Source organism: Aquarana catesbeiana, linkage group LG01 (genome assembly GCF_042186555.1).
Source record: "Aquarana catesbeiana isolate 2022-GZ linkage group LG01, ASM4218655v1, whole genome shotgun sequence".
Lineage (NCBI taxonomy): Eukaryota > Metazoa > Chordata > Amphibia > Anura > Ranidae > Aquarana > Aquarana catesbeiana.
The window spans coordinates 132,961,663-132,982,488 of NC_133324.1; the positions used below are offsets into that span (position 1 = coordinate 132,961,663).

Consider the following 20,826-nt stretch of genomic DNA (forward strand, 5'->3'; position numbering starts at 1 on the left):
GCAGGTACGGCATGGGGAATTCTGAAAATGGAATGCATTAGTGTCTCACTGACACTTCCCTGCGCTGCTCTGCTGATGGTGAGGGAGTCGAGTGCCGGCAAAAGAGGCTTCGCGTGATGGGGGTTGCCTACCCCTGGCTTAGAGTATGTAATGCAAAACCCATTGTACAGGGTGCAGCATTCAGGGGTACTGTCCAGGGGCCAAAAATGTGTAACATTTTAGTATAAGATTTGTAACATGTAGCACAGCATACACAGTATTGCCGTAAAAGTATGTTACAAAGTATGGTACAAAATCCTGACCACTGAACCCTGCATGCCATGCCATACATTACATACTCTTGGTCACTGAACTCTGTGTACTTTACTGTCCCCCAACAAATTTTCCTTTTCCTTCCGAGACAAAATTTCCCTCAAGTATCCTCTTTCCAAAGTAACCATTGAATGTTGACCTCTACACACCTCTTTGCTTACCTCTGCCCTCCCCCCATCCACAGCTAAACTCTGTGCCCCTTTTCAACAGCTCACCTCTGCACCCCAATCCACAGCTTACTTCTGAAACCCTCATCCACAGCTCACCTTTGCAACCCTCATCCACAGCTCACCTATGCACCCCCTTATCCACAGCTCACCTCTTCTTTCCGTGTCCACAGCTCACCTTTGCTTTCACCCACCCACAGCTCACTTGTTCTCCTCCTGTCCACAGCTCACATCTTCTCCCTCCTCCGCAGCTCACCTCCTCTCCTCCACATCCACAACTCATCTTTTCCCTTCACAGCCACAGCTCACCTCTTCTCCCTCTGCCAGCAGCTCAACTCTGCACCCCCCAATTCACAGTTTACGCCTCAGTATACAACTCACCTCTGTACCCCCAACCACAGCTTATCTCTTCCCCCTCCTTCTAAACTTCCCACCTGCACCCCATCTCCAGCTCTCACCTCTGCACCCCCCCCCCCCTTCAAGCTCTCACCTCGCACAACTCAGAAAAGCCTTATAGCTGTGCAACAGCTCTATGCATGGTATGCACAGGCTTTTCTACTTTAGCACAATACAGTCTTACTTGGGGAGCTCCACCTATCACAACTGTTGCTCAGAGCCGAAGAGGAGTTTCATAGCACTTCACCTGGCTCTGTGCTACATGTCTGGCAGCAGCAGCAAGCCATCTCTTGAATCACCACATTTAGAAATGCAGGTGCCTGTGGGATCAGGACCCGGGGCACTCACCAACAGATGTGAGGCATGTGTCCTGGATGTCCCGTTGCCAGTACACAGAAGCCGGTGGAGGAAGTGAGTAGTGCAGAAAACTTTCTCTACTACCTTCTGTGTTAAGTGACAGGTTGGAGAAGAGAAGGCTGCCGGAGGTGCTGTAAAAAAAAAAATCCTGGCGTTGACAGAGCAAAGAAGAAGTTTTGAAAGGGGGGCCCTGTTGGCACCAGGAAAATAATTTTGACAGGATCACTTATCTGTATCAAAAAGGAAAACTTTAAATTACTCAAATGAAAGCAAAATGACCTCAGTTCCACTGCATGCTTTAATTTCAGGGAAAAAAAGTGCTAACCCATGTGTTAACATTTTTAAAATGTTTTTTCCTGGCACCAAAATGGCAGCATACATGTGTTAGTATGCTACCATGGATTGGTGCCAGGAAAGGAAAATTGCAATATTTGACGTGAGTGAAATTGAGTGACATTCCAGAATTTTCCTGCCATGGGATGATCTCCATATTAACAATGCCAATGATACCCATGTCAGCATTATAATGGTGGTTTTCACATTGCTTTGCTAGAAAACAGAACCATGTGAGCAAATTTCAGCATGTCAAGGTTCCAGGGTAGTACTTTCTTCATTATTAAAAGTCATGTTTCCAACTAATGAGGGCTCATTTTTTGGAACAAAGACATGTTCAGGATAGTTAAATGAACCTTTTGGGCCATTTAAAGCCCAAAGCACCCTTAAAAAAACACCTTAATTTTATCTTTCTATCTGACTCCAAAACATTTAGCCAAATTGACATTTCAGAAAAACGAAAACCCATGTCCACATTAGGACTATGACATCTGCAGCTATTTGGACCATAATTGACAGCTTACTTCCAGGTTTGGCTGAAGTTGGGTATGGACTGAAACCAAGCTCATTATTATTTGTTATCAATATTTTATAACTTCTTGTGAAAAAGTGAAATGGATGGTAAGACTTTGTGGTTTGGTAAGGAAGCCCAAACACTTCCTGTGATAAGTAACCTTACTTACTTAACACACACACTCAGAGTCCAGTTAGTAGTTACATTTACATTAGCTAAATGGTTTGTTTAAATAATGTATTACGTTATGTAAATAATGTTAAAGATCTGCTTAGGAAAATTATATGTATTATTTATTAAATATTACTATTATGGATTTTACAAAAACATATGGACATTATCTTAAGGAATATGTTTAAAAAATGATTAGAAACAACTATTAAAGCGGTAGTAAACTGCCATCTTTAAAAAAAAAAAAAAACAAGATAAAACCTGCAAGGCAAAGTTATAATGTGGTAGTATGCATCGTATACTAGTACATAATGTGGAACTTACCTTAAAACAAAGCCCTCCAGCGGAGCACTGTCACCGCTGACAGGGCTTCCATCTTCACCCAGTCTTCCTTCAGGGTTGGTGGGCTCCGGTCCTTTGGTTACGGCTCCCGCTTGTGGCTCCCAGGAGCTGCTGTTCATGGCACAGGACTATGAAGGAATGGCACAGGAGCGCCGGTGACATCACCTGCAGTTCGCAAGTAAATATCTCCTAAACAGTGCACGTTTAGGAGATATTTACTGTACCTATAGGTAAGCCTTATGGGATAGTAGGCATCATGCAAATTCACAAACATGCATAGCAAAATAAATAAATAGTCAACACACACATCTAATTATAATAGTACTTCTTTTATTCTATTATTATTGGATACAATTGGCCACGGCCTGATTTATTGGTTTTATTTTCGTTTTTAATACCAAACCAAATTTTTATTTATAACATCAAATCCATTCTCATAAAGCATATTCTCGACCAAACTTTATTTAACAATAAACCATACTCAACCCAGCCACTGAGACTCGAGCTGACTCAGCATTTATCATAAAATCTTCTTCTTAAATCTCCCAATCGACAGGAGAGCTGTCAACACAACCCCAGACTGCGGCCGACTCTATGCATGTTTGCAAATCCAAATTAAAAATATCTAAACCTACATCAGATAAATGTATGCCGTCAAATCTATACAAACCTGTCAAATTACCTTCCAGTTCCATATGACGAAACGACAAACCTAAATCAGGGACTAAAAATTTTTCCATAGCCTTATTTATCCTTTTTCGAACTTTGTTCAGAGGTTTGAAAACTAAAGAGTTAGACCAACATAAACGTGGTATAATTTCTGAAAAAAACAAAACCGTGTTTGGCGAAGTGAGCCGCAAAAATCTATAGGTATCTTTCATAGAAGAAATCAAGTCTAAAGTTTTTATTTTCCCAATATCATTACCACCAAGATGAATTATAATTATATCCGGTGAAGCATGTAAAGCATATAATCTACCTAACTCGAAAACCAAATCTTCCCACAACATACCCCTCCGTCCATACCAATGAATGCGAAAAGATGAAGGATCCAGTCCCAAATTTTCAGAATATATTCTATTTGCTGCTCTCTGTTGCGCCCAAAAAATAAAAGAATGACCCACAATCCAAACTGTGCAGTGAGAACCTGAAACAGAATAACAATTTAATAAGGACAAATGTATAATTGAAAGGAATTTGAACTCCATCTCCCTATTTTTTTGATGATATTGTCTTGCAATCCAATCCGAGCGGCCTCAGTAGCCGCTCCAATTCGAAAGGAATGACATGTAATCTTTAAATGACTCAATTGTAGATATACCAAACATTTTTTCAAGACTGCCGAAAATTGATAAATAGTTAGAGGAGCACCATCCTTGTGAATAAATAAAAAAGTTGAAATATTGGGTCGCAATTCAAAATAAGAACGTAAAGCTTTTACCGGGCAAATATTAGCATCCGTACATTCTTTCAAATTTATCCAGGGCCCTAAACGTAGAGGGTCTGTTTTACTAAAACGCAGGAAAATATGTAGATCATCAGATAGTAACTGAACATTTGATGATAATATTCCTAATGTACCTGTCCTAGAATAAGGTAAAACTTCGGAAATTCGAAACGCAGCAAACGTTATTGTAAAAACCGAAGAAAAAAGAGCGGATTCGTAGTTTGACGAGCACACCTGACATGTTGCCATACAAAGTCTTGACAAAATATCAGGTGTTATCGGAGACCTGACATCTTTCCTAAAATTGATCCTCTTATATCCCTTTAGAACCTGTCTCACAGAGAAAAAGCTATGACATGGAGGCAGGCTGTAAAGACGAAGAAAGAAGGAAATTCCTGACAAAGTTTTACTAATATGAGACCAGGAATATTTCTTCTGGATTAACGATTGAAGAAATAACAACACAATACTTTCCGAATAAGCAGAAACAGTAATATTCAAAGCTAATAAGAAATTAGACCATAACAGCCATGAAGAAGTATAATTCTCCCAAGTAGAAGGGGCTACAGAATTCTTAATATGCTGAAAGATCAAATCAGATCCCACAGATGTGACGGGCAAGGTGCCCCCACCACATCCGCCTCTGGCATTAATTCGAAAAACCGCTCCATCTGTAGGCGAGAGAGAGCATCAGCAATTATGTTAGTCTTACCTGTAATGTACTTAGCCTTTATCCAAATGTTCCATTGTAGGCATAGAAAAACTAAATGACGCAAATAGGAAACCACTGGAGGCGATTTAGATGAAAGGCTGTTAACCGCAAAAGCAACACCTTTATTGTCAGTGCTAAATAACAACCTCTTATTCATAAAGCAAGAACCCCAGAGTTCCAAAGATACAATAATAGGAAATAGCTCTAGAAGAACTATGTTTTTGCAAAAACCATTTGTGATCCACCTGGAAGGCCAAGTAGATGAACACCAATGGTTTCCCCAAATTGTCCCAAAACCAACCGAGCCAGCAGCATCAGTTAAAAGTTTAAAGTCACTATCAATAATAAAGTCCTGTTGCCACAGAGCTCTTCCGTTAAATTTCTCCACAAATTGCAACCAAACCATCAAATCTTGCTTTATATCCATAGTAATTCTAATATGTGATGACGGATTTTTCAATCCTGAAATAGACGTGTATAACCGTCTGGAAAAAACCCTTCCCATAGGTAAAATTCTTGTTGCGAATGCCAATTGACCTAACAACGATTGCATCTCCTTTAAAGTTACTTTATGTCTCCTAAGGAATAACCTCAAAAGCTGATTAAGTTTATACATTTTTTCAGTGGGCAATCTAAATTCCATGTTTATAGTGTCTAAAGTTATTCCCAAAAATTCAATACAACTAGTTGGGAAAATATTTTTTTCTTCCGCCAAGGGAATCCCAAAATAATTGCATATTAATTGAAAAGATTTTAATAAATGCAAACAATCGTTTGAACCACCCGCACCCATGAATAAAAAATCATCCAGATAGTGGATAAAGCAGTCAGAGGCAGTTACTTTACTTACTACCCATTCTAAAAACGTGGAGAAAGCCTCAAAATAAAAGCAGGAAATAGAACATCCCATTGGCAGGGCCTTATCGAAATAAAATTTATCCTCGAAATTAATACCCAATGAGTTAAAGCAATCAGGATTTAACGGAAGAAGCCGAAAAGCGGATTTTATATCTGCCTTCGCCATTAATGCCTTAGTCCCTAATGAACGCAGCTTAGATACTGCCGTGTCAAAAGATGTATAAGAAACTGCCACTGAATCATTATCAATTTGATCATTTAAGGAGCTTCCACAAGGGAATGATAAGTGATGGATGAGATGAAATTCATTCGGCTCTTTTTTAGGAATCAAACCCAATGGGGAAATCCGAAAATTGACAAAAGGGGGGCTATTGAAAGGTCCTTCCATTCTACCTTCTGCCACTTCTTTTAATAATTTTTTACGCACTAAATGAGGGTAATCGTCTACCGATTTTAAATTATTCACCTGCGTACAACCAGTACCTTGATATTTGGGTAATGAAAAACCTACAGAGAAACCTTCAATTAACAGAGATGCCATCGGAAGGTTTGGATAAATTTGTAACCAAGTAAGAATTCTTTGAAACTTCACCGGCGTAACTGCTTTTGGAAAAACCTTCTTTTTGACTTGGCTGTAGCTTCCGAAAACACTTAGATATTGGGTGGTTGCCTGAGCAAAAAGCACATTCATGCTTATATTTGCATGCAGATAACCATTTACAATGGCTATCATTGTATGCAAAACACAAACCTTTCTTATAGTTAGTACCTGTAGCAGAATTAGAAACAGTATTGGCTGTACGCAAAAAAGGCTGTTTTTGAGGTAAAAATAAATTCAACCAGAGACCGACGTCCTTAGACCCCCATTGCAAAGAGGGTTGGACTGCCAATTTCTGTCTGAAAGCCTCATCATAAGCCAACCATGAAAACCCGCTAAAGCTTTTGTAAGCTTCCAAAATAATGTCAATATGTTGAAATAATAAAGAGCTTTTGGATGGGCATCTTTCACATAAAACACTTGCATATATACAAAAAGCTTGTAACCAAATGTAAAAAGATTTAATCAACGGCTTCCGCCGATCCTCCTCTGGCTTCTCATCCCTCCTCTCATATTTCGGAAATTCTCTAGAAAGGGGAAGAATCAAATTTAAATCAATAAATTCCTCTCTCCAGATTTTCTCCCGCAAAGAGGAGGACAAATGAAAACCCAGAGGAGAAATAAAACAAGGCATGCACTCTCTAAACCCTTTTTCAGGCCCAGTGCCCACTGGGCTGCAAGCCTCTTGTGACACAATAGACTTCTGAGGTATAGGGCTTGTTTCATTTAAAACCGACGACCAAACCCCTGCTGCACTATCGCCCATGCTCCCAGACATTCCTGTCTGAGAGACTGTTTGAGCACGCATAACTGCAATAAGCTGCTGCAAAGAAGAAGACAATTCAGAAAGTTGGGAGACAGCTGCACACTCACCATCATTATTAATAACACTATTGACTCCATTAGAAGTCATTGGCGAAGCACACCGCACAGTGATAGGAATGCCGGCTGCTGGAAGAGTAGGAGGAAAAAGCTAGGTTCCCCTATTGCTTCCCCACTTTGACTGAGGATCCTCTGCTGATGTTCCGCTTGATGTTGCTGTTCAGGCGACTGTACTATGGCCGCAGACGTCACCTGACTCGCTCTCTCCTCTCCGCTATCCTTAGACGTAGTCGCGCATGCGCGCCGACTACCCGATGACGGAACCGGCCTCTCTCTCCTTTCGTCAATTTGTACAGGCGGAGCCGGACTGAAGCTCCTCCTCGGAAGCCGCTTCCTCTTGTTCACTCTACGCCCCTCTTCTTCAGCTTGTGTGACGTCTTCCTGCCTCTCGACCTCCGGAACTGCAGGCGCCAGACACACTTCTTGTACAGCGACCCGACATGGACGCTGACGATAACCATCTCCACCACTTCTTCTCTGTTCTTCTTCCAATCTTCTCTCAGCTTCCCCAGAGTCTTGACCCGCAGGTAAAGCAAGGCAATTCCGGATCCATTCTTCTCCTCCAGCCGCCTCTGCTCTTTCTAATAGCTGACGAATTAGGGTCTTCATCCCGCCAGAGAAAATACAGGATCCAGTATTATAGCTACTTTTGCCTGAGCTCTTTGCACTGTAATCTCTCTGGCGTCTGGCAAACTCCTAAATGGAAATCTCCCTTAAATAGGCCATAAGATATCTTCTAGAATATTCTAAAGGTCATATGACCTTTACTGACCAATCCTAACTGACCTCTTGACCTTCCAGAACCTTCTAAAACACCTGACTTAAATTGTCCAATCATTGTTTAATTAGCTAACCTTCTAGAGTCTTCTATGACACCTGACCTTAACTGACCAATCCCTAATAGTCTATTAACCTTCTATAACCTTTTGAATCACCTGACCCTAAACAACCTATCAAATTTTAAATTACCTGAGAGACCTTTTAATTGATTCGTAAATGCCGATGCCACAATCCCATGAGGAAAGGACGGCCAAATATGGCCTCCCCTTTATTTCCCCATTTTCGGTAAAAATCACAGATCGTTATGATGGCAGGGCACTGTATGTATACTCCCTCCTAATCTGGCTACTTTGAGCCATCACATACCTAAACGTAGAAGCCTATCCATACTTACTTGGCTTATATGCTGCAGGTGAGTGTGTGAGGCACTTTACTAGCATATTAGCAGTGCAAAACAATAGGTTCTTTTTTTCTACCTTCTTTGAGTGCCTCACTCATTTATTTTCAAGAAGGGACATTTGGTTGAGGCAAGTATAGACTTTCATGGTACCATACAAAGGCTTTACACACACAACGTAAGTATAAAAATATATTTTTTATTACAAAAGTTACTTAATTAAAAAGGGGGACATACATATAGAAAAAAGGACAGTTTGTGTCGTCACAAGACACTCAATTGCTCTATATGGCCAGAACACACAGATGCAGTGACAACAAAGGGCTAACACGTTCAAATTATCACAGATCATTTGTATATCCTTCTCTCGACATGTTTGAGACATACTTCTGCTTCTTCAGGAGCTTTTGTATTTTAAAGAACAATAATAAAATTTTTTATATTACTTAAAAGAGAAGTATGTTTTTTTTTCTATTTGCCCATTATACTTACGTAGGTGGATGCTGCATCTGTCCCCCGCCGCCTCTTCACTGAGAACCGAGCCACCGAACATCGCACATGCCTCATTGGTTTCCGTGTGTGACCTGTTCTTTTTGGGCAGCTGGGCCCAGGGCTTTTCTTCTCAGAGATTAGGTGCAGAAACCCCCCCCTCTGCCTACAAAAGAGCACACCAAGTCATAGGGTGGGTGTGGCCAAATTGCAAAGTGGGAGGGTCTTAAGGGGGCATTGTTAAATAAAACACAGAGTGCTGGGTACAGAACTGCATAATACAGAGCTACATAATACACAGAGTGCTGGGCACAGGACTATATAATACACAGAGCACTGGGCACAGGACTACATAATAAACTGAGCGTTGGGTTCAGGGCTGCATAATACACAGAGCGCTGGGAACAGGACTATATAATACAAAGAGCATATGGCACAGGACTACATAATACACCAAGCGTTGGGTTCAGGGCTGCATAATACAGAGAGCGCTGGGCACAGGACTATATAATACACAGAGCGCTGGGCACAGGACTACACAATACACAGAGCGTTGGGTTCAGGGCTGCATAATACACAGAACGCTGGGCACAGGATTACATAATACACAGAGTGCTGGGTTCAGAGGTTTGCTATGCACAGAGGACACTTCTGCCCCCACATCCAAAGCTCACCTCAGCATAGGGTACAGCTTTAAAACTTCCTACACATCTCTAACCACAGATTCCCATCCCAAAACACCAAGATTCAGTTTAGAACAAATAAAAGTTAACCTAGTTTTCTATATATATGGGGTACCCCCAGGGGCGGACTGACCATTCTGGCATTCGGGCACGGACCGAGGGCCCGCGGGGTCAGGGGGGCCCCATGAGAGGCTCAGTCTGCCCCAGGAGGTGCCCGCAGTTTATCAAGCAGATTGCATGATAAACCCCCCCCCCCCAGACAGGCGCGCCTCCGGCCACCTCTCCCCCTGGGGAACTCAGCTGAGGGGCGGAGCCATATCTCAATGCCGCGGGGTCAGGAAGGGAGCTGGAGGCTGCAGTGCAGAGTGCACACAGATCGGACAGACAGCGGAGCGGAGTCTCATGTTCGCATTGGCCACCCACACTGACCTGCCTTGTGTGCAGCAGCAGGTCAGTGTTATAAAAACAGACAGCACAGCAGTTGTATGCATTGTTTTTCTAAGAACTTGCCCTGGCCCATGATACTCTCCTGGTCCCCCCACCCCCACAGTGTCCCCCTGTGTGTGTGTGTGTGTGCTCTCCCTCCAGTGTCCCCCTGTGTGTGTGTGTGTGTGCTCTCCCTCCAGTGTCCCCCTGTGTGTGTGTGTGCTCTCCCTCCAGTGTCCCCCTGTGTGTGTGTGTGTGTGTGTGCTCTCCCTCCAGTGTCCCCCTGTGTGTGTGTGTGTGTGTGTGCGCGCTCTTCCCCTCCAGTGTCCCCCTGTGTGTGCTCTTCCCCTCCAGTGTCCCCCTGTGTGTGCTCTTCCCCTCCAGTGTCCCCCTGTGTGTGTGTGTGTGTGTGTGTGTGCTCTCCCTCCAGTGTCCCCCTGTGTGTGTGTGTGTGCTCCCCCTCCAGTGTCCCCGTGTGTGTGTGTGTGTGTGCTCTCCCTCCAGTGTCCCCGTGTGTGTGTGTGTGCTCTCCCTCCAGTGTCCCCCTGTGTGTGTGTGCTCCCCCTCCAGTGTCCCCGTGTGTGCTCTCCCCCTCCAGTGTCCCCCTGTGTGCGCTCTCCCCCTCCAGTGTCCCCCTGTGTGTGTGTGTGCTCCCCTTCCAGTGTCCCCGTGTGTGTGTGTGCTCTCCCTCCAGTGTCCCCCTGTGTGTGTGTGCTCTCCCTCCAGTGTCCCCCTGTGTGTGTGTGTGTGTGTATGCTCTCCCTCCAGTGTCCCCCTGTGTGTGTGTGTGTGCTCTCCCTCCAGTGTCCCCCTGTGTGTGTGTGTGTGTGTGTGTGTGTGCGCGCTCTTCCCCTCCAGTGTCCCCCTGTGTGTGCTCTTCCCCTCCAGTGTCCCCCTGTGTGTGCTCTTCCCCTCCAGTGTCCCCCTGTGTGTGTGTGTGTGTGCTCTCCCTCCAGTGTCCCCCTGTGTGTGTGTGTGTGTGTGCTCCCCCTCCAGTGTCCCCGTGTGTGTGTGTGTGTGTGTGCTCTCCCTCCAGTGTCCCCGTGTGTGTGTGCTCTCCCTCCAGTGTCCCCGTGTGTGTGTGTGTGCTCTCCCTCCAGTGTCCCCCTGTGTGTGTGTGCTCCCCCTCCAGTGTCCCCCTGTGTGTGCTCTCCCCCTCCAGTGTCCCCCTGTGTGCGCTCTCCCCCTCCAGTGTCCCCCTGTGTGTGCTCTCCCTCCAGTGTCCCCCTGTGTGTGTGTGTGCTCTCCCTCCAGTGTCCCCCTGTGTGCGCTCTCCCCCTCCAGTGTCCCCCTGTGTGCGCTCTCCCCCTCCAGTGTCCCCCTGTGTGCGCTCTCCCCCTCCAGTGTCCCCCTGTGTGCGCTCTCCCCCTCCAGTGTCCCCCTGTGTGCGCTCTCCCCCTCCAGTGTCCCCCTGTGTGTGCTCTCCCCCTCCAGTGTCCCCCTGTGTGTGTGTGTGCTCTCCCTCCAGTGTCCCCCTGTGTGTGTGTGTGTGTGCTCTCCCTCCAGTGTCCCCCTGTGTGTGTGTGTGTGTGTGTGCTCTCCCTCCAGTGTCCCCCTGTGTGTGTGTGTGTGTGTGCGCGCGCTCTCCCTCCAGTGTCCCCCTGTGTGTGCTCTTCCCCTCCAGTGTCCCCCTGTGTGTGTGTGTGTGTGCGCTCTCCCTCCAGTGTCCCCGTGTGTGTGTGTGTGTGTGTGCTCCCCCTCCAGTGTCCCCGTGTGTGTGTGTGTGCTCCCCCTCCAGTGTCCCCCTGTGTGTGTGTGCTCCCCCTCCAGTGTCCCCCTGTGTGCGCTCTCCCCCTCCAGTGTCCCCCTGTGTGCGCTCTCCCCCTCCAGTGTCCCCCTGTGTGCGCTCTCCCCCTCCAGTGTCCCCCTGTGTGTGCTCTCCCCCTCCAGTGTCCCCCTGTGTGTGTGTGTGTGTGTGTGTGCTCTCCCTCCAGTGTCCCCCTGTGTGTGTGTGTGTGTGTGCTCCCCCTCCAGTGTCCCCGTGTGTGTGTGTGCTCTCCCTCCAGTGTCCCCCTGTGTGTGTGCGCTCCCCCTCCAGTGTCCCCCTGTGTGTGTGCGCTCCCCCTCCAGTGTCCCCCTGTGTGTGTGCGCTCCCCCTCCAGTGTCCCCCTGTGTGTGTGCGCTCCCCCTCCAGTGTCCCCCTGTGTGCGCTCTCCCCCTCCAGTGTCCCCCTGTGTGCGCTCTCCCCCTCCAGTGTCCCCCTGTGTGCGCTCTCCCCCTCCAGTGTCCCCCTGTGTGCGCTCTCCCCCTCCAGTGTCCCCCTGTGTGTGTGTGTGTGTGTGTGTGTGTGCTCTCCCTCCAGTGTCCCCCTGTGTGTGTGTGTGTGTGTGTGCTCTCCCTCCAGTGTCCCCCTGTGTGTGTGTGTGTGTGTGCTCTCCCTCCAGTGTCCCCCTGTGTGTGTGTGCTCTCCCTCCAGTGTCCCCCTGTGTGTGTGTGTGCTCTCCCTCCAGTGTCCCCCTGTGTGTGTGTGTGTGTGTGTGTGTGTGTGTGTGTGTGTGTGTGTGCGCGCTCTCCCCCTCCAGTGTCCCCCTGTGTGTGCTCTTCCCCTCCAGTGTCCCACTGTGTGTGTGTGTGTGCTCTCCCTCCAGTGTCCCCCTGTGTGTGCTCTTCCCCTCCAGTGTCCCCCTGTGTGTGTGTGTGTGTGTGTGCTCTCCCTCCAGTGTCCCCCTGTGTGTGTGTGTGTGTGTTCCCCCTCCAGTGTCCCCGTGTGTGTGTGTGCTCTCCCTCCAGTGTCCCCCTGTGTGTGTGTGCTCCCCCTCCAGTGTCCCCCTGTGTGTGCTCTCCCCCTCCAGTGTCCCCCTGTGTGCGCTCTCCCCCTCCAGTGTCCCCCTGTGTATGCTCTTCCCCTCCAGTGTCCCCCTGTGTGTGTGTGTGTGCTCTCCCTCCAGTGTCCCCCTGTGTGTGCTCTCCCCCTCCAGTGTCCCCCTGTGTGTGTGTGTGCTCTCCCCCTCCAGTGTCCCCCTGTGTGCGCTCTCCCTCCAGTGTCCCCCTGTGTGTGCGCTCTCCCTCCAGTGTCCCCCTGTGTGTGTGTGTGCTCTCCCTCCAGTGTCCCCCTGTGTGTGTGTGCTCTCCCTCCAGTGTCCCCCTGTGTGTGTGTGTGTGTGTGTGTGTGTGCGCTCTCCCCCTCCAGTGTCCCCCTTTGTGCGCTCTCCCCCTCCAGTGTCCCCCTGTGTGAGTGTGTGTGTGTGTGTGTGTGCTCTCCCCCTCCAGTGTCCCCCTGTGTGCGCTCTCCCTCCAGTGTCCCCCTATGTGTGTGTGTGTGTGTGTGCGCTCTCCCTCCAGTGTCCCCCTGTGTGTGCGCTCTCCCTCCAGTGTCCCCCTGTGTGTGCGCTCTCCCTCCAGTGTCCCCCTGTGTGTGCGCTCTCCCTCCAGTGTCCCCCTGTGTGTGCGCTCTCCCTCCAGTGTCCCCCTGTGTGTGCGCTCTCCCTCCAGTGTCCCCCTGTGTGTGCGCTCTCCCTCCAGTGTCCCCCTGTGTGCGCTCTCCCTCCAGTGTCCCCCTGTGTGCGCTCTCCCTCCAGTGTCCCCCTGTGTGTGCGCTCTCCCTCCAGTGTCCCCCTGTGTGCGCTCTCCCTCCAGTGTCCCCCTGTGTGCGCTCTCTCTCCAGTGTCCCCCTGTGTGCTCTCCCCCCCCCCCCCGTGTCTTCCTGTGCAGGTGTGGCTTGAGTGTGGGGACACAGGGGGCCCCATGATCTTCTATTGCCCGGGGGCCCCATGAGTTGTCAGTCCGCCCCTGGGTACCCCAGAGATACAGTATGTCCAAAGTTTGCATTATCCTTCTGTTCTGATTGTCACCTATTAATTTTCTTTATGTTTTGGCATGTTTCAAGCTATCCAACTTAAAATGACTGTATACTGTGTATTACTGTACTGCATTTTTATCAGTATTTCCTTAAATGTTATAGTAGGCCACCTATGTTTTGTTTTTTGTTTGTTTTGGGGATGTCATTGCTATCCTGTATTGTGTGGTATATAAAATATTAAATAGCAATTCCAGACAACAAATGAAAGCAATTATTGAAAGACTAATGCAATTTATCAAACATTACAAATCAGGCAGGAGGGGGGGCACAGGCGCACAGGGCCTGAGAAACGCTAAGAGAATTTTGTCTGCTTCATCAGGAGCTGGCCAAAATTTGAACAGTGTATGGTCAGCTTAAAGCGGTTGTAACCCTAAATAAACTAAATAAAAAGCTCCTGTTCCTTTAAAGCATGAATAACAGCATAGTGCTGTTGCGGTGTAATTTGTCCCTTTCTATGTTCTAAAATACTAGGTTGATCCAGTGTGTTCCTGTGTCCCCTATGTGAAGTGATCACGGTAATCATGGCTGCTGATCCATGATACCTTGGTCAGTTTACGTGCCTCTGTCATCCCGCTGCTCTCCCTCTCCCCCTCCCTCCCCCCTTGCCTGTCAGCTCAGTCTGTGTAGTGAGAGCCAATCTCCTCCTCGCCCCTCCCCTCTCTTTCTGACGCTATTATTGCTGCTATACATAACCCCATTACTTGTATCCTCTCTGTTTAATGAAGATCTAAAATACTGTGTGTCAATTTTTTTAAAAATTATAATCCTGAATACCTCCTTTTAAGCGCTGCACTGCGGTCACATGGCCTCCCTCTGCTGGCCGGCTGATGTCAGAGGGCAATCTCAGCCCCTCCCGCTGCTCTCCTTAGATTGGGGAAGGAGAGCAGAGGGGGATCACGTGACCCCAGAGCGGTGGTGTGAGAAAAGGTATTTAGGATTATAATTTAAAAAAAACTGACACACAGTATTTTAGATCTTCATAAAACAGGGAGGATACAAGCAATGGGGTTATGTGACTTAACAACCACTTTAAGATTGCCAAATGCAAAGAAAGCTTTGCTAATTACAGCCTATCCCAAAGCAAATATAAACCATTCTATCCTAAAAAAAAAGGCCCACATTTTCACAAAGCTGAATATATTTTGAATTTCTCATTACTTTCTGGACTATGGTCACCAAAACACTTAAAGAGGGAATATACAGACAGCAACAAAAAAAGTTTTGGTTTTATATTCACTTTTATAAACTATATTGGCATGATCTATTATACATGGCTCTAACATACAGAAAAAAAAAACATGTAGTGAAGACAAAACTTAATATTAAATCAGACAATTGTGTAATATAAAATGGGCACTGTTCATATACAGTATAAAGATCTGCATGATGAAAATACTAGGCATGTTGACACAAAAAAAGAAACAATAGTGTTTAATAAACAGGAAATCTCTGTTTATTCATTAAAGGTGAAGTCTGGGCTGTATTAAAAAACAAACATACATAAAAAAAGAATCAGTGCTTAGGAGGAAATATTAAATCACATGAAGGTGAAGCTGCTAACACTATCTTGATACAAGATATAAAATCTTAAATATAGAAAGTGTAGTGCTAGAATTATATCCAAAAATTAGAAAATGCAAATACAACAAATAATATCATTAACATATACAATATGTGATAAATAAAATAAAAATGTAATCTGTGGATATACGGTCCACATAAAAGAGTAACAGATATCCGTGTGACCAGATCTTCAAGGCACTTCTTATGCAAAAGCAACAAATAACATTATTACAATATGTGAGAAATAAAATTAAACTTTAATCTGTGCATATAAAGTCCACATGAGACAAAAGTATCCACATGACCAAATATCTACATTTATTTAAAACATACATACTCACCTCCATGCTGCAGCATTGGTGTGATGCTGCAGCTGTCCCCTCCACCTCTAAGACCAAGAACTGAGCGATCACATGACCGCTGCTCACTCAGTTCTTGGTCAGCTCTGGGCACAGAGTCACTGATCTCCGTTCTGCCCTCCAGCACTCACTGGAGTGCCAGGCTGATGAGGGGGTGGCACTGAGAGCTGGAGCCAGCTGTCAGTTAGACGGCTGTGTGGATCCTGACAATATGGTCTGGATCCTTCCAGAGCCTAGAGAAGCTGTGTAATGTCAGCAGATAGTGGACTTTAGCCCACTATTAGCTGACTCTCTGTGACCCAGTAGAGAAGTACAGTGGGGAAAATAATTATTTGATCCCCTGTAGATTTTATAAGTTTGCCCACTTACAAAGAAATTAAGGGCGTATCATTTTTATCATTGGTGTATTTTAAATGATAGAGACAGAATATCAACCAAATCTAGAAAAAAAAACACGATACAAATGTTATAAATTGAGTTGTAGTTCAGTGAGTAAAATACGTATTTGATCCCCAAGCAAAACATGACTTAGTACTTGGTGGAAAAATCCTTTTTGGCAAGCACAGAGGTTAGACATTTCTTGTAGTTGGTTACTAGGTTTTCACACATTTCAGGAGGGATTTAGGTCCACTCTTCTCTAATACTTAAGGTCTCTTGGCCGTTGCTTGGCAACTCAAAGTTTCAGCTCTCTCTATTAATTTTCTATAGGATTAAGGTCTAGAGACTGACTAGGCAACCTTATGGCCTTTGTGTGCTTCTTCTTGAGCCACGCCTTTGTTGCTTTGGCAGTATGTTTTGGGTCATGCTGAAAGACCCATCCATGACCCATCTTCAGTGTTCTGGCTGAGGGAAGAAGGTTCTCATTCAAGATTTTATAACACATGGCCCCGTCCATTGGGCCCTCAATGCGGCAAATTTGGCCTGTACCTTTAGCAGAGAAACAGCCCCAAAGCATGATGTTTCCACCTCCGTGCTTGACTGTAGGGATGGTGTTCTTAGGGTCATAGTCAACATTTTTCTTCTTCCAAACACGGTCGAGTTAATGCCAAAGAGCTCAATATTGGTCTCATCTGACTACAGCACTTTCTTCCAATCCTTCTCTGAATCATTTAGCTGTTTATTGGCAAACTTCAGATGGGCCTGTTGATGTGTCATCTTGAGGAGGGGGACTTTGCAGGCATGGCAGGATTTCAGTCCATGAACCAGAGAAAGATACCCCCCTTATTTTGGGACTTTGACAGACCACCAACTCTTGAGTTAAAAAATATGTTTTTAATGGTATGCAATAAAAAAGGACGTACAAACGTCTACAACATATGTAAAAAGATGTGCATTCCATACAAAAACAGAACCAGAGATATACAAATGAATATAAATCGTATTACAAATACTCTCCAAGGGGTGATGTACCCCAATACCCGACGCGTTTCCAGTATTCTGATACCTTCATCAGGGGTTTGAGAGTTGGGAATGTTTTACAAATGTATAGGTTCAGGTGGAATGACTCTGTGTTCAAGCAGACGTGATTGGACGCTGACAGACTTCCGGGTAATTACCATCCACTGCGGGCATCACCCCTGAGGCACATACCGGTCCACAGATCCTCTCAGGATCTTCTTTCAACTTCCACGGAACTCCATCAGCCGTTTATCACTCAAGCTTGTTTGACCAAATTGAACGTATGTTTCTTTGGGTTCAAACATTCCGGTAAGCCTTCCTATTGTTGGTGGTGGTGTTTTTCCATTCCAGATGTCATGTGCACACTGACTTGTTTTATGTATGAAGTCACATATATATTGAGGACTATCAGCCCATCATTTTGTATGAGTCACATACTTTTTGAGGACTTTATTTTTTTTGATATACCTTTTTGATGTCCCCCTTTTTTAATTTGGATTTGCTGATTTGAGGATGTAATGGTCTTCATGTTACATAACATGTGGTTATTCTATTTTTTATATTACACTTATTTTGTTCTCTGATTTATGCACATATCCTACTGGCCCTGTTAGCTGCTTGTTCTTTCAGGTAGCGCAGAATTATTTGTTATATTTTGTCTTTTATCATAAATAGTGATATAACAAAATCAACAAAATGACCATTGTAACACACTAAAAACAGCGCTAGTGTTGAACTAAACGGATAATGTGGCCAACTACACATGCAAAAAAAGTCCTTAGAGAGAGAAGAGCAGTAAGCACAATGGTTCAGATAGTGTTCATAGGTGATCAAAGTAGAGAAGTTCAGCGTGCACCTTCCACCGATCCATCCACTTCCACCCTGTGAGAACACACTCCCCTCAGGGGGTTAAACTCACCAAAGCCTAATAATTATAAGCATCCAAGAAAGGAGAAATCCAAGCCACCAGCCACTGTCAGCAACCCTCCGGAGGAGGGACGTGTACTGACTGTTTACTATGGGGTAGAGATGGTTAGTGACTTTGGAAAGCCTTATCTACCTTAGGCCACATACAGTTGGGGCTTGCGCCATATACAGTTGTGGCTTGCGCACAGTTTGTAATGCCCTGGTGATTTATGAGCCCTGACCATCTTGGATTCCTCCGGAGGGTTGCTGACAGTGGCTGGTGGCTTGGATTTCTCCTTTCTTGGATGCTTATAATTATTAGGCTTTGGTGAGTTTAACCCCCTGAGGGGAGTGTGTTCTCACAGGGTGGAAGTGGATGGATCGGTGGAAGGTGCACGCTGAACTTCTCTACTTTGATCACCTATGAACACTATCTGAACCATTGTGCTTACTGCTCTTCTCTCTCTAAGGACTTTTTTTGCATGTGTAGTTGGCCACATTATCCGTTTAGTTCAACACTAGCGCTGTTTTTAGTGTGTTACAATGATCATTTTGTTGATTTTGTTATGTCACTATTTATGATGATTTCCCTGTAATTTTAAACGGCTGCTTCTCTGTTTAGTCATATTTGAGACTTTTGTCACTTTTTAACAAATTAGTGTCATTTTTATATATTTATTTTGTTCCCTCTTTTTTATTTATTCATTACTGCTTTGGAACTGCTAGGGCCCTTGGCGCTGAGTGGTGTATTTTTGGGCCTGTAAATACACCTTTTCTCATATTTTGTCTTTTATACACATAACAAGTTGTCGTTAGGAGCACCTTCTTAAATTAACAAAACAAATCTGTGCACATACTGTAGCCAGTCTGTAGGAGCCAGAATTATTGTTGGTTGGTAGGGGATCAAATACTTATTTTACTCATTGAACTGCAACTCAATTTATTACATTTGTATCATGTGTTTTTTCTGGATTTTTGTTGGTTATTCTGTCTTTATCATTTAAAATACACCTATGATAAAAAATTATAGACCCTGCATTTCTCTGTAAGTGGGCAAATATCTGCAGGGGATCAAATAAATATTTTCCCTACTGTATGAGCAAAAAATACTTTGGCCATACTTCTCTTTTAAATTGAGAAAGGGAAAAGGTTTCCATATCTAAAAATTTGGCCTTAGCAATTATATTTATCATGGTGGGGGTAATTCTTGGTCTCAATAGCACCCCAAAACTTGGACTCGTTTTAGACATAAAATTAAATAAATATAACTGAAATTCCACTTTAAATATAGAAAAAAATACTTTTATTTGGTAATAGCAACCCTCATGAATCTTTCTTTCTGTTTCTTTTCCTTATATATACACAGTATCAGTGTTAAGTTTCAGCCAATGAGTGAATTTTGGTACAGGAAAGTAAGCTGTACAGATATTTTGAAATTTCTGGAGATGCATAGTAATAGATAATAGGGTCAAGACAGCAACTGATACTACTGACACTGGCACATAAGATGTAGGCAGAATACAGGGAATCACTGACCGTTCTATAGAACTGCAAATAATAAATTACAAATATGACATTGGTTGGGCCAAAACAAACTACAAATTCACAAAGTACAATCAAACTAAGGAAGACAGATCTGGACCTTTTAAATGGGCTCTCATTTTTTGGAGAGCTCAGATTTTGGATGACTCTAATGTAACAGAAGGTTGTAATGATTAAAGGCAGGAAAAAGAAAAGAGTAATGTAAGGAGTGAAATAGTAAATGGAAAAATTCTGAACATTTGTTATATCCAGCACATCATAACAGGTTACGATACCAAGGGAATCAACGTATTGTGTTAGTTCACTTGTCAGAAGTGGTACAGTGCCAGCTATGGACAGGATCCAGATAAAGATGCAAACCAGCCAGGCTCTTTTCTTTGTGCGCCATAAAAGCGACTCCATTGGATAGACGATAGCTAGGAATCTGTCCACACTGACACTTGTCATGAGCAGGATGGAGCAGTACATGTTGCAATATAAGGCCGCGATGAAAAAGCGGCACATTTCTTCTCCAAGACTCCAATTATTTCCAGAGAACCGATAGACAATACTGAATAGCAGCATGCTGACATAGAGCACATCAGCAGTGGCCAAGTTCAGCATATAGACCAATGCCGGGGTTTTGAGTTTGAATTTGAAAAGGAAAATGATGACTGCCAACACATTCAGAGGGAGTGAGATAATTACTACAATGGTAAAAACTGAAGGTATAAATGTGGTCATTGGCCAACTGCTGAGGAAATCTTCAGCTTCATGTGACACCTTGTCAGATGATGATACAAAACTTTCATTTGGTATGCTTTCTTCGTTCATACCTAAAAATAAAAGTGAAATTATGAGAGGAACAAATTCAATAAATGCACAACTGTAGGCTGCAAGAAATCACTTTTCATATCAAGTAACTACAGTAATAATTTCTTAGCACTGTTCAAATGTTTTTATCTGATGTATTTTATCTAACAAAGGAGTTTGTGAGATAAGGTAAACGATGACAACACACACTGCAAACTGTTATGTCTATATACAAAGGACAATAACTCATGCCAACCAATCAGAATTCTTCTCCCTCAACTGACTGTAGAAATGTGAAATTCAGTTACTTGGAGCTTTTGCACATTGTCATTGCTGCTTAAAGCGGAACTAAAGTTTGCAATATCTACCTCTCCTTCAGTGGTCCGAGGTCTCTCATCGACGCCAGCATCTTCTACTGGCTTCTTCCAGGTGCTGTGCTACAGTTGCTGTCATTGGCCATAATGGAATGATGTCATTTCTGCACATGCACAGGAGTTCATTCATTCCAGCACACAAGACCTGTGCTGGAATGTAAACTGAGCTGCTAGCTAGTTCAAGGACTTTGTGTCCTCAATCTCTTTCTCAAAGTCAAAAGTGAAACAT

The 20,826-nt window shown here is 44.6% G+C and overlaps 1 protein-coding gene across 1 annotated transcript in view; it reads right to left on the reverse strand.

Moving 5' to 3' along the window:
• Positions 1-18,362: 18,362 nt before the first annotated feature.
• LOC141115363 (proteinase-activated receptor 1-like) overlaps positions 18,363-20,826 on the reverse strand; it is a 40,538-nt gene continuing 38,074 nt past the window's right edge. The window contains exon 3 of the mRNA XM_073608508.1: positions 18,363-20,246. Coding sequence (XP_073464609.1) covers positions 19,264-20,246 — 983 coding nt within the window. The 3' untranslated portion in view covers positions 18,363-19,263. The remainder of the gene's footprint in view (positions 20,247-20,826) is intronic.